At 44.0% G+C, this 20,328-nt stretch overlaps 1 protein-coding gene across 1 annotated transcript in view; it reads right to left on the bottom strand.

Moving 5' to 3' along the window:
• The window catches only part of LOC109910216 (protocadherin Fat 2), an 82,929-nt gene that overhangs the window by 57,962 nt on the left and 4,639 nt on the right, over positions 1-20,328 (bottom strand). Inside the window, exons 2-5 of the mRNA XM_031797795.1 lie at positions 11,775-15,077; positions 10,863-11,174; positions 4,086-4,144; positions 3,724-3,834 (exon numbers count right to left, since the gene is read on the bottom strand). Coding sequence (XP_031653655.1) covers positions 3,724-3,834; positions 4,086-4,144; positions 10,863-11,174; positions 11,775-15,060 — 3,768 coding nt within the window. The 5' untranslated portion in view covers positions 15,061-15,077. The remainder of the gene's footprint in view (positions 1-3,723; positions 3,835-4,085; positions 4,145-10,862; positions 11,175-11,774; positions 15,078-20,328) is intronic.

The following is a 20,328-nucleotide window of genomic DNA, read 5'->3' as shown; positions in this document are numbered from 1 at the left end:
AAAAAATTAATAAATAATGGAAAAGTGGTGAGTGCATATGTATTTACCTCCTTTGCTATGAAGCCCCTAAATAAGATCTGGTGCAACCAATTACCTTCAGTAGTCATATATTTAGTTAAATAAAGTCCTCCTGTGTGAAATCTAAGTGTCACATGATCTGTCACATGATCTCAGTATATATACACCTGTTCTGAAAGGCTCCAGAGTCTGCAACACCACTAAGCAAGTGACACCATGAAGACCAAGGAGTTCTCCAAACAGGTCAGGGACCAAGTTGTGGAGAAGTACAGATCAGGGTTGGGTTATAAAAAAATATCCCAAACTTTGAACATCCCACAGAGCACCATTAAATCCATTATTAAAAAATTGAAAGAATATGGCACCACAACAAACCTGCCAAGAGAGGGCCGTCCACCAAAACTCATGGACCAGGCAAGGAGGGCATTAATCAGAAAGGCAACAAAGATACCAAATATAACCCCGAAGGAGCTGCAAAGCTCCACAGCGGAGATTGGAGTATCTGTCCATTGGACCACTTTAAGCCATACACTCCACTGAGTTGGGCTTTACGGAAGAGTGGACAGAAATATAGCCATTGCTTAAAGAAAAAAATAAACAAACACGTTTGGTGTTCGCCAAAAGGTATGTGGGAGACTCCTCAAACATATGGAAGAAGGTACTCTGGTCAGATGAGACTAAAATTGAGGTTTTGGCTATCAAGGAAAAAGCTATGTCTGGCACAAACCCAACACCTCTCATCACCCCGAGAGCACCATCCCATGTTTTTCATCGGCAGGGACTGGGAAACTGGTCAGAATTGAAAGAACGATGGATGGTGCTAAGTACAGGGAAATTCTTGAGGGAAACCTGTTTCAGTCTTCCAGAGATTTGAGACTGGGACAGAGGTTCACCTTCCAGCAAAATAATGGCCCTACACATACACAAAATAAGAAAAAGCAACATTCAAATGTTTTAATGTTTTAACATTGAAATGTCTTGGAATGGCCTAGCAAAGCCCAGACCTCAATCCAATTGAGAATCTGTGGTATGACTTAAAAATTGCCGTACCCCAGCGAAACCCATCCAACTTGAAGAATGGGCAAAAATCCCAGTGGCTCCCAGATGTGCCAAGCTTATAGAAACATACCCCAAGAGACTTGCAGCTGTAATTGCTGCAAAAGGTGGCTCTAAAAAGTATTGACTTTGGGGGGAGTGAATAGTTATGCTATAAAAAAATGGCATCTTCAAAGTGGTAGGCATGTTGTGTAAATCAAATGATATAAGCCCCCCCCCCAAAAAAGTTGTATGGCAACAAAATAGGAAAAATGAAAAATGCATACTTTCGCAAGCCACCGGTCAAAAGCTTCGACACACCTCAGAACACCTCCTCATTCAAGAGTTTTTCTTTATTTTTACTATTTTCTACATTGTAGAATAATAGTGAAGACATCAAAACGATGAAATAGCACATATGGAATCATGTAGTAACCAAAAAAGTGTTAAATCTAAATATATTTTTATTTTAGATGCTTCAAATTAGCCACCCTTTTAGGCTCCCGAGTGGCGCTGTGGTCTGAGGCACTGCATCTCAGTGCAAGAGGTGTCACTGCAGGCCCTGGTTTGAATCCAGACTGAATCACATCCGGCCGTGATTGGGAGTCCCATAGGGCGGGGCACAATTGGCCCAGCGTCGTCTGGGTTTGGCCGGGGTAGACCATCATTGTAAATAAGAATTTGTTCTTAACTGACTTGCCTAGTTAAATAAAGGTTAAATAAAAATTGATATTAAAAAGTTTGCCTTGATGACAGCTTTGCACACTCTTGTAGTTCTCTTAACCAGCATCATGCGTAGTCACCTGGAATGCAATTAAATTAACAAGTGTGCCTTGTTAAAAGTTAATTTGTAGAATTTCTTTCCTTCTTAATGCGTTTAAGCCAATCAGTTGAATTGTGACAAGGTAGGGTTGGTATACAGAAGATAGCCCTGGGGGGCTGAAGGGGGGGTTCACCCAGGAAGCCATACAAGCTTGAACCTCCACTGCTTTCACTAATTGGTATTTTGACTAATTAGATCAGCTCTGAAAAAAATATCTGATGTTATCGCAGTGCTAGCTGTGCCACCAGAGATTCTGGGTTCGAGCCCAGGGTCTGTCGCAGCCGGCCGCGACTGGGAGGTTCATGGGGCGACGCAAAATTGGCCTAGCGCCGTCCGGGTTAGGGAGGGTTTAGCCGGTAGGGATATCCTTGTCTCATCGCGCACTGGAGGGTCGGTCACAGTGCGCGCTTACCAGGTCGCTAGGTGCACGGTGTTTCCTCCAACACATTGGTGTGGCTGGCTCCTGGGTTGGATGCGAGCTGTGTTCCGGGTTGGATCCGAGCTAAGTTAAGAACCTTTAAGTCTTTACTGAAGACTTATCTCTTCAGTGGGTCATGTGATTGAGTGTAGTCTGGCCCAGGAGTGGGAAGGTGAACGGAAAGGCTCTGGAGCAACGAACCGCCCTTGCTGTCTCTGCCTGGCCGGTTCCCCTCTTTCCACTGGGATTCTCTGCCTCTAACCCTATTACAGGGGCTGAGTCACTGGCTTACTGGGGCTCTCTCATGCCGTCCCTGGAAGGGGTGCGTCACCTGAGTGGGTTGATTCACTGATGTGGTCATCCTGTCTGGGTTGGCGCCCCCCCTTGGGTTGTGCCATGGCGGAGATCTTTGTGGACTATACTCAGCCTTGTCTCAGGATGGTAAGTTGGTGGTTGAAGATATCCCTCTAGTGGTGTGGGGGCTGTGCTTTGGCAAAGTGGATGGGGTTTATCCTTCCTGTTTGGCCCTGTCCGGGGGTGTCCTCGGATGGGGCCACAGTGTCTCCTGACCCCTCCTGTCTCAGCCTCCAGTATTTATGCTGCAGTAGTTTATGTGTCGGGGGGCTAGGGTCAGTTTGTTATATCTGGAGTACTTCTCCTGTCTTATTCGGTGTCCTGTGTGAATTTAAGTGTGCTTTCTCTAATTCTCTCTTTCTTTCTTTCTCTCTCTCGGAGGACCTGAGCCCTAGGACCATGCCCCAAGACTACCTGACATGATGACTCCTTGCTGTCCCCAGTCCACCTGGCCGTGCTGCTGCTCCAGTTTCAACTGTTCTGCCTTATTATTATTCGACCATGCTGGTCATTTATGAACATTTGAACATCTTGGCCATGTTCTGTTATAATCTCCACCCGGCACAACCAGAAGAGGACTGGCCACCCCACATAGCCTGGTTCCTCTCTAGGTTTCTTCCTAGGTTTTGGCCTTTCTAGGGAGTTTTTCCTAGCCACCGTGCTTCTACACCTGCATTGCTTGCTGTTTGGGGTTTTAGGCTGGGTTTCTGCACAGCACTTTGAGATATCAGCTGATGTACGAAGGGCTATAGAAATACATTTGATTTGATTTGATTTAAGAAGCAGTTCGGCTTGGTTGGGTTGTGTTTCGGAGGACGCATGGCTCTCGACCTTCGTCTCTCCCGAGCCCGTACGGGAGTTGTAGCGATGAGACAAGATAGTAGCTACTAACAATTGGATACCACGAAATTAGGGGGGAAAAAAATAAGAAAAAGATCTGATGTTATTGGACAAAAGACAAATGAGTGGAAAAAAAGATCAGATTTGGGATGCCTGTGTAAACACAGCCTATGCAGGAAATAGGGTGCCCTTTCGGACGCTGACCCGAAACCCCAAAGAGCCAATAGAAGCAGACCTGGAAGAGCTTGTGGTTGAACTGGGGTCTGTTGTCGTTCTCATCCAGCACCTGGATGATCACTGTAGAGGTGGAGCGGAGAGGAGGGGCTCCGTTGTCTGACACTATCACCTGAGAGGAGGAAGAGGGGGAAGACGGGTTAGTCTAACAGTAGGATATGGAGGATTGATTGAGACTTAAATTAAATTGTAAAAGTTTTATGTATCACAAATCACATATATTTGGTGAGAAATGTTATTTATCAAGACCACACACGTTACAGATAATTTATAGAGTAGTTTAAGCTCTCATTTCAGGACTTTTTAACGATCTCGTAAAAAATTCACGTTGTTTAATGACAAGCAGGTGTCTCAGTCTCCTACCTCGATACTGTGCTCAGACTGCTGTTCCCGGTCCAGAGAGGTCAGAGTGTTGATGACGCCTAAGAAAACAGAGAGGGAGAAGGAAACAGAGAGAGAAGGAAACACAGAAAGTGAAGGAAACAGCGAGAGAAGGAAGCACAGAGAGTGAAGGAAACAGAGAGAGAAGGAAACACAGAGAGTGAAGGAAACAGAGAGAGAAGGAAACACAGAGAGTGAAGGAAACAGCAAGAGAAGGAAACAGAGAGTGAAGGAAACACAGAGAGTGAAGGAAACAGCAAGTGAAGGAAACACAGAGAGTGAAGGAAACAGAGAGAGAAGGAAACACAGAGAGTGAAGGAAACAGAGAGAGAAGGAAACACAGAGAGTGAAGGAAACAGAGAGAGAAGGAAACACAGAGAGTGAAGGAAACAGCAAGAGAAGGAAACAGAGAGAGAAGGAAACCGAGAGAGAAGGAATATGGGAGAGAGAAGGAAACAGAGGGAGAAACAGAAAGAGAGAAGGAAACAGAGAGAGAGAAGGAATCAGAGAGAGAAGGAAACAGAAAGAGAGAAGGAATCAGAGAGAGAGAAGGAAACATAGAAAGAGGAGGAAACAGAGAGAGAAGAAAACACAGGGAGAAATGAAAACAAGGGGAGAGAAGGAAACACAGGGAGAGAAGGAAACAGAGAGAGAAACAGAGAGAGAGAAGGAAACAGAGAGAGAGAAGAAATCAGAGAGAGAAGGAAACAGGGAGAGAAGGAAACAGAGAGAGAGAAGGAAAAAGATAGAGAAGGAAACCGATAGAAGGAAACAGAGTGAGAAGGAATGAGAGAGAGAGAAGGAAACAGAGAGAGAGAAGGAAACAGAGGAAGAGAGAAGGAAACACAGAGAGAGAAAAGGAAACAGAGGGAGAAGAAAACAGAGAGAGAAGGAATGAGAGAGAGAGAAGGAAACAGAGAGAGAGAAGGAAACAGAGGAAGAGAGAAGGAAACACAGAGAGAGAAAAGGAAACAGAGGGAGAAGAAAACAGAGAGAGAAGGAAACAGAGAGAGAGAAGGAAACAGAGGAAGAGAGAAGGAAACACAGAGAGAGAAAAGGAAACAGAGGGAGAAGGAAACACAGAGAGAGAAGGAAAAAGATAGAGAAGGAAACCGATAGAAGGAAACAGAGTGAGAAGGTAACAGAGTGAGAAGAAAACAGAGAGAGAAGGAATGAGAGAGAGAGAAGGAAACAGAGAGAGAGAAGGAAACAGAGGAAGAGAGAAGGAAACACAGAGAGAGAAAAGGAAACAGAGGGAGAAGGAAACACAGAGAGAGAAGGAAACAGAGAGAGAGAAGGAAACAGAGGAAGAGAGAAGGAAACACAGAGAGAGAAAAGGAAACAGAGGGAGAAGGAAACACAGAGAGAGAAGGAAACAGTGTGTGTTTTTTTTACACTTCTCAAAAGGCACCAAGTTAGTGGAATGACCCAGCACACCTGTCACTGTCTGAGCCCCATGCAGCTGGTTAACTCTTCTGTCTTCCCACAACCCCGTCTGTTTATTAACAGTGTTTATTTGTCTTCATGGTCTAAACAAAGAAACCTCTGAGAACTTTCTAGATCCTGTTATTGTTTATAAATTACTCAACATTTTAGGACTGTGGATACTTTAATAGTATAACGTGTGTTGCAGGAGTTGGCCAATACAAAAGAGTGGTCACGAGCTGGCACAGCCAGAAAGTCATAAAATCAGATTTGAACCCTAATGCCTAACCATAACCTTAACCACAACGCTAACCCTAATGCCTAATGATGACCTTCAATTAAGACCAAAAAGTAAATGTTTGTTTTCATGAATGTTGACTTTACAGCTGGCCTGCCTAAGGGAAAATCGCTCAGTTCTGCCTCCAGGACAAGTCTTATGACAAGAAACGTCAACCTGCTACAATCTGACTAGGTATCCTCCTCCTCCATTTGGTAAAGATTTCCCATTCTGCTCCTGTTCGTTTAACAGGTCAATTCTCCTGCCAAATTAAAGGGTCTATGAGATCAGAAAACCTGACAAAACAGGTTACATGACTGGTTTGGCACTTTTCAATCGTGTTGAAATCTGGGTGAGGTTGTCTGTTTCACAGCCTGAGTTGATATCAGAGTAGTGGCCTACAGACTAAACATGCCTGAGTTGATATCAGAGTAGTGGCCTGCAGACTAAACATGCCTGAGTTGATATCAGAGTAGTGGCCTACAGACTAAACATGCCTGAGTTGATATCAGAGTCATGGCCTACAGACTAAACATGCCTGAGTTGATATCAGAGTAGTGGCCTGCAGACTAAACATGCCTGAGTTGATATCAGAGTCATGGCCTACAGACTAAACATGCCTGAGTTGATATCAGAGTAGTGGCCTGCAGACTAAACATGCCTGAGTTGATATCAGAGTAGTGGCCTACAGACTAAACATGCCTGAGTTGATATCAGAGTAGTGGCCTGTAGACTAAATATGCCTGAGTTGATATCAGAGTAGTGGCCTACAGACTAAACATGCCTGAGTTGATATCAGAGTAGTGGCCTGCAGACTAAACATGCCTGAGTTGATATCAGAGTCATGGCCTACAGACTAAACATGCCTGAGTTGATATCAGAGTAGTGGCCTGCAGACTAAACATGCCTGAGTTGATATCAGAGTCATGGCCTACAGACTAAACATGCCTGAGTTGATATCAGAGTAGTGGCCTGCAGACTAAACATGCCTGAGTTGATATCAGAGTAGTGGCCTACAGACTAAACATGCCTGAGTTGATATCAGAGTAGTGGCCTGTAGACTAAATATGCCTGAGTTGATATCAGAGTAGTGGCCTACAGACTAAACATGCCTGAGTTGATATCAGAGTAGTGGCCTGCAGACTAAACATGCCTGAGTTGATATCAGAGTCGTGGCCTGTAGACTAAACATGCCTGAGTTGATATCAGAGTCGTGGCCTGTAGACTAAACATGCCTGAGTTGGTATCAGAGTAGTGGCCTAAAGACTAAACATGCCTGAGAAACATTAGTTTAGTTCACCACTCGACTGCCCCAAGTGATACCACAGGGACTGATTACCATGCAAGAGTGTGTGTGTGTGTGTGTGTGTGTGTGTGTGTGTGTGTGTGTGTGTGTGTGTGTGTGTGTGTGTGTGTGTGTGTGTGTGTGTGTGTGTGTGTGTGTGTGTGTGTGTGTGTGTGTGTGTGCGTGTGCGTGCGTGCGTGCGTGTGTGTGTGTGTGTGTGGTGGGGGAGGTGATCATTTAAGGGGCATTTCGCTTTTACGGCACTCAAAAACAAATCCTGCTGGGTCTTTAGCGGAGACATTATTTAGACAGGTGAGACACGTTAGCTGCTGCTTTTATCATTTAGCACAGACTTGTTGGTTTACTTCCTGTGTCTGTGTTTTTGTAATGAAGTTGTCCTTCTCTGCTAGGCCTCCTTGTAAAAGAGGTCTCTTGACCTCCATATGTTTTCTTCTGGGGTGGCAGGTAGCCTTAAGGTTAGAGTGTTAGTGTCCCAGTTTTTGTCCCAGTGCAGACAAGGTGAAAAGCTTTCTCTGTGCCCTGGAGCAAGGCACTTAACCCAATTGCTCTTGGGGTACTTGACGATGTGACCCCACTCCCTGTGGGAGTTGGGATATGCAGAAAACAACAATTACAGGACAAATATAAGCACACGCAAATTATTAGTATTTTCTAGTTTAGGTTTTTCTGTTTCTTCCAGCTGGTAATACAGCTACACTGCTTGTATTGAAATGTATTACAGGCTCTTATCTGACTTCCTGCTGGGACATCTCTACAGATACTGTACCTTGTGTACTTAGCTGCTATACTCCTGAATTAAGATCTTAGTCAGACTTCTCTGAGTCATGTGTTGATCCTGTTCAGACATGAAGAGCACAGCTCATATCCTCTCAGAAATGAATCTACCATGCTGTTTGTGTGATAGAAGCTGAGGTTTCACTTCATTGATACTTTTTTATTCACCTACAGTGTATTCAGACCCCTTGACTTTTTCCAAATTGGGTTACGTTACAACCTTATTCTAAAATGGATTAATTTTTTTTTAAATCCTCATCAATCTACACACAATACCCCATAATGACATCACAATACCCCATAATGACATCACAATACCCCATAATGACATCACAATACCCCATAATGATAAAGCGAAAAACAGGTTTTTATAATTTTTTGCAAATTTATTCAAATGTTTTCAATTTACATAACTACTCAGACCCTTTTGCTATGAGACTCAAAATTGAGCTCAGGAGCATCCTGTTTCCATTGATCGTCGTTGAGATGTTTCTACAACTTGACTGGAGTCCACCTGTGGTATATTCAATTGATTGGACAGGATTTGGCAAGGCACACACCTGTCTATATAAGGTCCCATAGTTGACAGTGCATGTCAGAGCAAAAACCAAGCCATGAGGTCGAAGGAATTGTCCGTAGAACTCAGAGACAGGATTGTGTCTTGGGACAGATCTAGGGAAAGGTACCAAAACATTTCTGCAGTATTGAAGGTCCCGAAAAACACAGTGGCCTCTATCATTCTTAAATGGAAGAAGTTTGGAACCACCAAGACTCTTCCTAGAGCGGGCCGCCTGGCAAAACTGAGCAATCGGGGGAGAAGGGCCTTGGTCATGGAGGTAACCAAGGACCTGATGGTCACTCTGACAGCGCTCCAGAGTTCCTCTGTGGAGATGGAAGAACCTTCCAGAAGGACAACCATCTCTGCAGCACTCCACCAATCAGGCCTTTGTGGTAGAGTGGTCAGACGGAAGCCACTCCTCAGAAAAAGGCACATGACAGCCTGCTTGGAGTTTGCTAAAAGACACCTAAAGGACTCTCAGACCATGAGAAACAAGATTCTCTGGTCTAATGTAACCAATATTGAACTCTTTGGACTGAATGCCAAGCGTCACATCTGGAAGAAACCTGTCACCATCCCTACGGTGAAGCATGGTGGTGGCAGCATCATGCTGTGGGAATGTTTTTCAGCGACAGGGACTGAGAGACTAGCCAGGATCGAGGCAAAGATGAACAGAGCAAAAATAAAAAATAAACCGTTTTTTTGCTTTGTCATTATGGGGTATTGTGTGTAGATTGAAGAGGGGGGGGGGTGTAATCAAGTTTAGAATAAGGCTGTAACATAACAAAATGTGGAAAAAGTCAAGGGGTCTGAATACTTTCAGAATGTAGAAGGACAAGGTCCTTGTCATAGTAATGAGTTAAAGGCCCAGTGCAGTCAAAACCCAGATTTTCCTGTGTTTTATATATACTGAGTGTACATCTTCCTGATATTGAATTGCAGCCCTTTTTGCCCTAAGAACAGCCTCAGTTCGTCAGGGCATGGAGTCTACAAGGTGTCGAAAGCGTTCCACAGGAATGCTGGCCCATGTTGACTCCATTGCTTCCCACAGTTGTGTCAAGTTGGCTGGATGTCCTTTGGGTGGTGGACCATTCTTGATACACATGAGAAACTATTGAGCATGAAAAACCCAGCAGCGTTGTAGTTCTTGACACACTCAAACCGGTGTGCCTGACACCTACTGCCATACCCCGTTCAAAGGCACTTAAATATTTTAACAAGTGACATCAATAAGGGACAAAAGCTTTCACCTGGATTCACCTGGTCGGTCTATGTCATGGAAAGAGCAGGTGTTCCTAATGTTTTGTACACTCCGTGTATATTTCCACACTATGAGGTTGGGATAATACTGTGAAGTTGTGAAAATGATGATACCCTTTTAGTGTTAGAGCTGTTTGAAAAGACCACCTGAAATGTCTGCCTGTTTTAGTGGGAGGAGTTTTGGCATGCCTGGTGACATCACCAGGAAGTAAATGAGTTAATAGACTAATAAAAAAGAGAGCTGCAAACCTCTCTGCCAATAGCAGCTAGTTTTCCCCACTCAGACCACTCCCAGGTAGTCTTAGCGAAACTAACCTGTCTCTTGATTACACTGGGTGTTTCTATAAAACATCTAATCTATTGTACGTCTTCCAAGGCATTAATGGAGTGTCTTTTCAGCTTTAATCCTTTGGTGTTAGCCTGGGGGTAAGGACACACACACACACACACACACACACACACACACACACACACACACACACACACACACACACACACACACACACACACACACACACACACACACACACACACACACACACACACACACACACACACACACACACACACACACACAGCCCAGCAGAGATTACAAGTCGAGGACTTGTAGGAGCTTGTGACGTAGAGCTAATCTGGTTGCAATTTGCCCTGTTTTCAAAGGCCCATGCTCTGTTGCTGTGTGACAGGCACTCAGCTGCAAGATGAAACTATCAGAGATTTGGGATTTAACTTTCTGGTTGGGCAGTTGATATTTTACACTCACTCCCCTCCCAGCCCAGACATGACTGGATAATATTTTTTGTACATTTACAGGTAGAAAATAAGTGTAGTTTAAACTTGATCCGGCTTCACGTGATGTGGCACACCCTGGGTGATGCATGTGCACCTTACCGTTGACACATGTTATAATCTACCATTTTCTATTCAACTTGAGAAACCACAAGCTGCCATGTTTAGTTAAATGGTATATTGAGATGTAAATTTCAAAGACATGAACAAGAAAAATTGCAAAAATGTGATGTACATTTCACAAAACTGAATGGATGTTGTAGGTTGTCAAAATTGGATATGGACACAATACAGAAACCTGTATTTGGTGTTAGACTACAGAAATAAAATCACATCGGTCCGTGTTTCCTTGTGAAATGTGTCAGTTACCTGTCTTGGTGTTGATGGTGAAATACCTCCGCGGTGACTCCAACAGCTGGAAGGTGAGTTTCCCCTCAGAGGAGCTGTCCACGTCAGTAGCAGTGACCTGAACCACTGACTTGTCTTTAGGCATGTTTTCCAGGACTGAGCCGAAGTAGACCGGCTGGGACATCTGGGGAGGGTTATCATTGATGTCCAGGACTTCCACAAATATGTCTGTCCAGGTCACTAGAGGAATGGTGCCAAGGTCTTTGGCATAGACCGATAGCCAGTAGTGTGGGACGGCCTCGCGGTCCAACGTCTCAGCCGTGCGGATTACACCTGCAAAACAGAAGGAGAAATCGTTTATAATGTCATCCATCTGTATTCGCATCATTTTTTGGCTGACAGGTGTGGTGATGAACAACTTGGATAGTTAAATCATCTAGGTTTACCCCCCCCCCCCAAAAAAAAAAAGTTGTTATTTGGTTAAAACTGGAGAATGCGTTGTCTAATCTAAAAGATTATAAGTAGGAGTACGATTCTGAAAGGGAGGCCATGTGTATCAGTGCAGGTATTCCGCACTACAATGACACAGCATTGTCTATTTCTATTTCTCTATCTAATTTCCCAACAGGAGGGAGCCATGCTAATGCAATGTGATACTTTGTGAGGTCACAGGCTATCCTCTGTAAAGTAGCCAGTATGAAGGAACACGTCCCAAGCAGCCTCAGGTTATTTTAACAATGCACATCCATTTTCTTTTTTTTCTTCTTTTTACCACAGGCTTTATCAACTGTCATACCACTTCTCATCTACTGTAACAGCAATGCATTCATACTAAAGAAAATGATATCAAATAGATTTTTACTGTTATCACACACAAACACAAACACACACACAAACACACACACACACAAAAACACACACACACACATTTACCTGTTTCCTCATCGATCATGAAAACTCCCAGGCCAGATCCATCGTGAATGTGATACCTGACGACTCCATCTTTCCCCTGGTCCCAATCTGCTGCTGTCAGCGTGAACACTGAGGTTCCCACAGGAGCGTCCTCCATCACTGAGGCCTCATAGACAAACATGGAGAAGACTGGCTTATTGAGGTTCTCATTCACATCCAGGACCTCCACCTCAATGAAACAGGAAGAGGAGAGTGACCGAGGAAGACCATGGTCAACTGCTTGAACTGTCAGGTTGTAAGACTGTCTCATCTCGAAGTCCAGTTCTTTCTCAAGGGTTAGAGATCCCGTCGACGCGTCCAGAAAAAAGGCCCCGTTCTCACTGTTCTTTAGGTTGTAGCTGACCTGTCCAGCGCTGCCCAGGTCTAAGTCGTAGCTCTCGACCCACAGTAGCACCGTCCCCAAGGGAAAGTCCTCGGGGACTTTGATGTTGTAGATCTTGGGGACGAACTTGGGAGGATTGTCGTTGATGTCCTCCAAAACGACCACCAGATCGGTCAAAGAGAAGAGCTGTGGGTCTTTTTTCGACTGATCTCTAGCCTCTACCTTCAGGTCATGTCTGGGAAAGGCTTCTCTGTCTAAACGACCAGACACCTTCACTTTTCCAGTGAGTTCATTGATCTTGAACAGATTGGTTAGCGTTAGCATCGAATATAGGATGTTTCCATTGCCCTCAGAGTCCTCAGAGTCTAAATCTGTTGCGTGCATTTGGAATATCGTTGTGTCAACCTCTGTGTTCTCTGGGATGTGCACGACATACCTGGATTGGTTGAATACTGGTCGGTTGTCGTTAACATCCAATAGATTCACAGCAAGAAATTTCCATGCTGAGGTTTGTGGGCTTCCTAAATCATAGACAGTTACGTTCAAAATGTAGAACTCTTTGGTTTCTCGGTCTAAAGGACACACAAGCTTAAGCTCCCCAGACCAAATACCAATGGAGAAACACCCGTCTTCATTTCCACTTGAGATGGCGTACACAAGCTTGCTATTGAATCCAGTGTCATTATCTGAAGCCTTGAAGTGAAGGATAGTAGAATTTAAAGGGAAGTCCTCTCTGATGTCAATAGTACTCGGGATGCCAGAGTTGAACTTAGGAGAGTGGCGGTTGATGATATGAACGTCTGAGAAGGATTCCTCATCCTGGATAGTCAACACTGGCTTTATGGATTCTATCAGTTTGTCTGTGAGCCGTTTGAAAATCCCAGTCTCCTGACAACTGACTGTGGCTTCAATGCTCTGGTTGATGACAGTAACAGTAACAACAGAGGGATCAGAGGTATGTTTACCGTCGGTTGCTGTGATTCTGAGTCTGAACAAAGGTAATTCAGTCTCTATCGAAACTGTGGGTATCTGTCTGATCAGTGTAATGACTCCTGATACAGCATCGATGTCAAAAAGTTTTTGGTCATTCCCTGACTCGATCACATATCTGAGCTGTTGTAGTTCGTCCAGGTCAACAGCAGACAGCTCTGCGATTGGCTCTCCCACCGCTAAATCTACAGGTATGGTGGCGTTGCATCCCACCTGCTCAAACAGAGGGGTGTTGTCGTTGACGTTGCTCATGGTGATCGTCACAGCGCATTCAGAAACATGACTGAAGGGACTGCCACTGTCCGAAGCCCACACTCTGAGATGATACCACCTCTTCATCAACTCGTAGTCCAGATCCTCAGATGTAGAGATCACACCACTGATTGGGTCTATTGTGAATGGGGAAGGAGCTGAATTGGCTATGGCATAGGTCACGAAGCCATTTCGACCCCTGTCCACGTCTATTGCAGTGACTGTTAGAACGCTGCTGCCTATAGGTACATTCTCTGACAGTGTGGTTTGGTATGAGGGCTTGGTGAATGTGGGGGCGTTGTCATTTTCGTCAGTTATATCAATGACTATATGGGTCTCGGCTTCACCGTGATTCGCTATTATGTCGAATTCATAACGAGACTTTTTCTCAAAGTCAAAGGACTCTGAGGTAACAAGTATGCCTGTTTTGGGATTAATCTTAAATTTGTGGCTATCAGAGTTACTTTTAATGTGGAATGTAACATTCAAATGTGCTGGACTCACACTAACTCTGATCACATGTGTTTTTGGTGGTGAAAACTCACTTAGTGTGAGAATGTAAGTGTCTTTTAGAAAGCTAAACAGGCTTTGTTTATACGGAGGGATATGGATTTCTGAAACTGGAGAAACTAAAGGTGGACTGCTCTTGTCTTTAGCTTGAAGGGAGAGGTTAAATCCAGATGGGCTCTGGGACCAGTTCATTCTCTTGGTGGAGACCACTTGGAATCCATTGACTTGCAGGCTGGATGGAATAATCTCAAAATACCTCTGTGGATCCCCGCCAACAATACTAACGGACTCAACCTGCTTTACACCCGACTCTACAAGGACATCAATAGTTATCTTCTCCTCTTCGTCCTTCTGAGCCAGGACAACTGGGAGAGGTTTGATGGTGGGGCCGGTCGAAGAGACCTTTTCTATGGTCACTGTAACCCTGGCAACGTTGCCAAACTTCTTAACCCCAGATATCTTCTTGGTCCTGTCCTCGGCTAATACAGTGACATCGTATGTTTCTGCTCGGCTGTGGTTCAGTCTCTTGACGAGGCTGATGGCGCCTGAGAAAGGATCAACGGTGAACGGATGGGCTCTAGTCGTAAAGGAGTAATAGAACTCAGCGTTGCAGCCAATATCCGCGTCCGTCGCACTGACCCTGACCACGCTGGACTTCAACGGAGCGTCTTCCCTGATGACTACGTTGTACGAGGCTGGGTAGAAGAGCGGTTTCAGATCATTGGTATCAAGCACCTGAACCAATACCTTGGTCCTGGCCTGGAAGTCGTACGTGATTTCAGTGGCTTCAATGGTGAGAGTATAACTGTCTCTTACTTCCCTGTTCAGTGATGCAGAAATACTGCTTCGCGTTTTGATTCGCAGAATGCAGAAATCCCCTACTCTGACCTCTTCCGCTTTGAATAGGCCGTCGTCGTCTCCAGAGACGAGTTTGAACTTGATGTTCCACAAAGGATCGATCACTACGCCCATCTTGATGGGACTCTCCACAGCAGTCCTGGGGGCTGAGTTCTCATTAATGGTGGCATTGTAGAGATGATAGGTGAACCTCATGGGAGAGCTGTCCTTTCCCAAGCGCAAATTGTGGTACTCGTTACTTGCTACTAGGTTTAGAAAGACTGCTACCACTAAGAGTAGTGTACTTGTGTCTGTTGTAACCATCTTCACTGTCATCAGCAGGGTCCTCAGCTCTGAGAGAGAGAGAGAGAGAGAGAGAGAGAGAGAGAGAGAGAGAGAGAGAGAGAGAGAGAGAGAGAGCGAGAGAGAGAGAGAGAGAGAGAGAGAGAGAGAGAGAGAGAGAGAGAGAGAGAGAGAGAGAGAGAGTTTTAGTTCATATGCCAGGAACAAATATACATTTTTTTTTATCAATGCGGTATATAGTTCAATAAGTCACATATAAGTACATTCAAAATACAGCTATTTGACCAGATTGTCATTTCCCGACTACCTGTTCCTGTCTGAACAATAGAATGTGAGTGCTAAACAACCAATGACACCACAGTGAAAGCCTGCTGTGAGGTATTTGTCTCCTGTTCTAACATGCTTTGACCAAAGCAAAGCAATACATTGTTTGAAGACAAGAAACAACCTCAGAGCAGCTTTAGACAGGTGGTGCCCCCCCCCCCACATGCCATTATTCCTTTCTCTTGAGTGCAACAACTGATAATTAAATCATTATTATAAAGCCTTTGTCAACATGTGTTAATAAAACATGATTTGTTGTGTGACGACAGGCTTAAAACAGGATTTGTTACGTGATGACAGATATAAAACAGGATTTGATGTGTGATGACAGGTTTAAAACAGGATTTGTTGTGTGATGACAGGTTTAAAACAGGATTTGTTGTGTGATGACAGGTTTAAAACAGGATTTGTTACATTTATTTTTTTTTATTTTTTATTTTACCTTTATTTAACCAGTTAGGCTAGTTGAGAACACCTTTATTTAACCAGGTAGGCAAGTTGAGAACACCTTTATTTAACCAGGTAGGCAAGTTGAGAACACCTTTATTTAACCAGGTAGGCAAGTTGAGAACACCTTTATTTAACCAGGTAGGCAAGTTGAGAACAAGTTCTCATTTACAATTGCGACCTGGCCAAGATAAAGCAAAGCAGTTCGACAGATAAAACGACACAGAGTTACACATGGAGTAAAACAAACATACAGTCAATAATGCAGTATAAACAAGTCTATATACAATGTGAGCAAATGAGGGGAGAAGGGAGGTAAAGGCAAAAAACGCCATGATGGCAAAGTAAATACAATATAGCAAGTAAAATACTGGAATGGTAGTTTTGCAATGGAAGAATGTGCAAAGTAGAAATAAATAAAAATTATGGGGTGCAAAGGAGCAAAATAAATAAATAAATTAAAATTAAATACAGTTGGGAAAGAGGTAGTTGTTTGGGCTAAATTATAGGTGGGCTATGTACAGGTGCAGTAATCTGTGAGCTGCTCTGACAGTTGGTGCTTAAAGCTAGTGAGGGAGATAAGTGTTTCCAGTTTCAGAGATTTTTGTAGTTCGTTCCAGTCATTGGCAGCAGAGAACTGGAAGGAGAGGCGGCCAAAGAAAGAATTGGTTTTGGGGGTGACTAGAGAGATATACCTGCTGGAGCGTGTGCTACAGGTGGGAGATGCTATGGTGACCAGCGAGCTGAGATAAGGGGGGACTTTACCTAGCAGGGTCTTGTAGATGACATGGAGCCAGTGGGTTTGGCGACGAGTATGAAGCGAGGGCCAGCCAACGAGAGCGTACAGGTCGCAATGGTGGGTAGTATATGGGGCTTTGGTGATAAAACGGATTGCACTGTGATAGACTGCATCCAATTTGTTGAGTAGGGTATTGGAGGCTATTTTGTAAATGACATCGCCAAAGTCGAGGATTGGTAGGATGGTCAGTTTTACAAGGGTATGTTTGGCAGCATGAGTGAAGGATGCTTTGTTGCGAAATAGGAAGCCAATTCTAGATTTAACTTTGGATTGGAGATGTTTGATATGGGTCTGGAAGGAGAGTTTACAGTCTAACCAGACACCTAAGTATTTGTAGTTGTCCACGTATTCTAAGTCAGAGCCGTCCAGAGTAGTGATGTTGGACAGGCGGGTAGGTGCAGGTAGCGATCGGTTGAAGAGCATGCATTTAGTTTTACTTGTATTTAAGAGCAATTGGAGGCCACGGAAGGAGAGTTGTATGGCATTGAAGCTTGCCTGGAGGGTTGTTAACACAGTGTCCAAAGAAGGGCCGGAAGTATACAGAATGGTGTCGTCTGCGTAGAGGTGGATCAGGGACTCACCAGCAGCAAGAGCGACAGAGAAGAGAGAAGAGAGTCGGTCCAAGAATTGAACCCTGTGGCACCCCCATAGAGACTGCCAGAGGTCCGGACAGCAGACATTTACATAATGACAGGTTTAAAACAGGATTTGGTGGGTTGTCACCACTTTTATCCAAACGTAAATATTGACTGTTCGTCTCTGTTCTGAGCTATCTTCTGTTCAGCGTAGGCTGTTCAGACATTAACCTTTTTAAAAGTTATACATTTGCCAATAAAAACGAAGACTTCTAATATTCAAATTAGTAGGATTATATCCACAACTCAAAATAAATCAAATATATAATTGTTCTTAAGGTTAAATGTTCTCAGTGCTGTGTCTGGCTACAGTAAAGACTCCAGTATTCCTGCATGGTGATTTCACCTTCTCTCGGCACATTGAATGACCATAGTTGACGTTCACCAGCTCCATACTGCTACTTTTTCATTTCTCTAACATCTGAAGATTACCGGAGATCTGGAGTGAAAGGAACGCTTAAGTTGTTCCTTGAACAGTGGTCTAAGGCACTGCATCACAGTGCTAGCTGTGCCACCAGAGAGTCTGGGTTCGAGCCCAGGCTCTGTCGCAGCCGGCCGCGACCGGGAGGTCCATGGGGCAACGCACAACTGGCCTAGCGTCGTCCGGGTTAGGGAGGGTTTGGCCGGTAGGGATATCCTTGTCTCATTGCGCACTAGCGACTCCTGTGGCGGGCCGGGCGCAGTGCACGCTGACCAAGTCGCTAGGTGTACGGTGTTCGCTCCGACACATTGGTGCAGCTGGCTTCCGGGTTGGATGCGCGCTGTGTTAAGAAGCAGTGCGGCTTGGTTGGGTTGTGTTTCGGAGGAAGCATGGCTCTCGACCTTCGTCTCTCCTGAGCCCGTACGGGAGTTGTAGCGATGAGACAAGACAGTAACTACTAACAATTGGATACCACGACATTGGGGAGAAAAAGGGAGTAAATGTTGGGTTTAAATTATTTATTTATTTTTTCAAGTTGTTCCTTGAAAACTTACATGAAATACTTCTCACTCTTTTACTGTAGCTATGAACAAATTATTGTTTATATAACTAACCTTTCACTTCATAGTGTATCAACCAGTGGAGGCTCCTCGGAGGAGGAAGGAGAGGTCCATTCTCCTAAGTGAATTTCATAAAAAATAGTGAAACATTTAAAATGTTTTTAGATAAAACTATACTAAATATATTCACGTCACCAAATAACAGAATAAAACACACAGTTTTGCAATGAAGGTCTGCACTCTGTAGGGTAGCGCCGTGGTGTAGCCTGAGGACACCTAGTTTCTGTCCTCCTCTGGGAACATTGACTTCAATACAGAAGCTAAGAGACTCATAGTTCTCACCGCCTTCCATATACTTATACTGTAATTATGACAATGTAATTATAACTTCCGGAGGACATCCTCCAATGTATCAGAGCTCCTGCAGCATGTACTGACATGTTGTCCACCTAATCAAAGGATCAGGGCCTGGTTGCATAAAATATAAATTAAAATTAATATATAAATTAAATTAATATAAAGTACATTTTTCCCTCATCTTTTCCCTGAATGTTTCCTTAACTTTAATTCAGTTGCACAAAACATTTGAAGGCAAATTTCCCCCTTTTAAATGAAGTGAACAAGTTCAGGGTGCCCATGAAGTGCTTCAGTATGAATATCAATGTAAACAACATTTGTAGAGGTGAATGTTGCTTTCTTCTATACTGGTTTTAAAAGGAAAACATCCACCAGCAAGCTAGCTAAACAATGGAAGGTGCACAGTCCGTGGCTACAAAGCTAGCTAAACAATGCAAGGTGCACAGTCCGTGGCTACAAAGCTAGCTAAACAATGGAAGGTGCACAGTCCGTGGCTACAAAGCTAGCTAAACAATGGAAGGTGTACAGTCCGTGGCTACAAAGCTAGCTAAACAATGGAAGGTGCACAGTCCGTGGCTACAAAGCTAGCTAAACAATGGAAGGTGCACAGTCCGTGGCTACAAAGCTAGCTAAACAATGGAAGGTGCACAGTCCGTGGCTACAAAGCTAGCTAAACAATGGAAGGTGCACAGTCCGTGGCTACAAAGCTAGCTAAACAATGCAAGGTGCACAGTCCGTGGCTACAAAGCTAGCTAAACAATGGAAGGTGCACAGTCCGTGGCTACAAAGCTAGCTAAACAATGGAAGGTGCACAGTCCGTGGCTACAAAGCTAGCTAAACAATGGAAGGTGCACAGTCCGTGGCTACAAAGCTAGCTAAACAATGCAAGGTGCACAGTCCGTGGCTACAAAGCTAGCTAAACAATGGAAGGTGCACAGTCCATGGCTACAAAGCTAGCTAAACAATGGAAGGTGCACAGTCCGTGGCTACAAAGCTAGCTAAACAATGGAAGGTGCACAGTCCGTGGCTACAAAGCTAGCTAAACAATGGAAGGTGTACAGTCCGTAGCTACAAAGCTAGCTAAACAATGGAAGGTGCACAGTCCGTAGCTACAAAGCTAGCTAAACAATGGAAGGTGCACAGTCTGTAGCTACAAAGCTAGCTAAACAATGGAAGGTGCACAGTCCGTGGCTGAATCAACTCTGTAAGTTAGCTTTACGTGCTAGAAAGTAATCAAAACAAGTTGAGAAAAAAGTAACTAAAATAAACACGTTTTAATATTTTCTGAATCAATTTGTTTCTTCTGTCTAGAATGTAGAAGTTATATTTTGCTATCTCTAAATAAATGTGATCTCTAACAAGAAGTTCATTCAGTGAACCAGGTTGTGTCTATTGAAACCAGAGACTCTTTCTGCTATTATGCTTTCAAACCACCGTAAAACATTCCCTGCATAAGAAAATGTGTGAGGGGCTCTATGCAACACTCTTAAATATTCCCTTAGGTACCGGGAAATGTTTCCTTATTATAAACTGGGTGGTATATCAGCCGTGGTATATCAGACCGTATACCATGGGTAGGAGAAAACATTGATTTTTACTGCTCTAATTACGTTTATAATCACTGACCACCTGAGGATCTGGATATCCATTTTCCTTCTTAATTACTTGTTGCTGTTATCTCTTATTCTTATCCGTATTTTTTTTAAACTGCATTGTCAGTTAGGGGCTCGTAAGTAAGTATTTCACTGTGGTCAAAAT

Source organism: Oncorhynchus kisutch, linkage group LG19, assembly GCF_002021735.2.
Source record: "Oncorhynchus kisutch isolate 150728-3 linkage group LG19, Okis_V2, whole genome shotgun sequence".
NCBI classification, from domain to species: domain Eukaryota; kingdom Metazoa; phylum Chordata; class Actinopteri; order Salmoniformes; family Salmonidae; genus Oncorhynchus; species Oncorhynchus kisutch.
The sequence above is the reverse complement of the archived record's forward strand: the minus strand, read 5'-3'. Positions and strand labels throughout refer to the sequence as shown.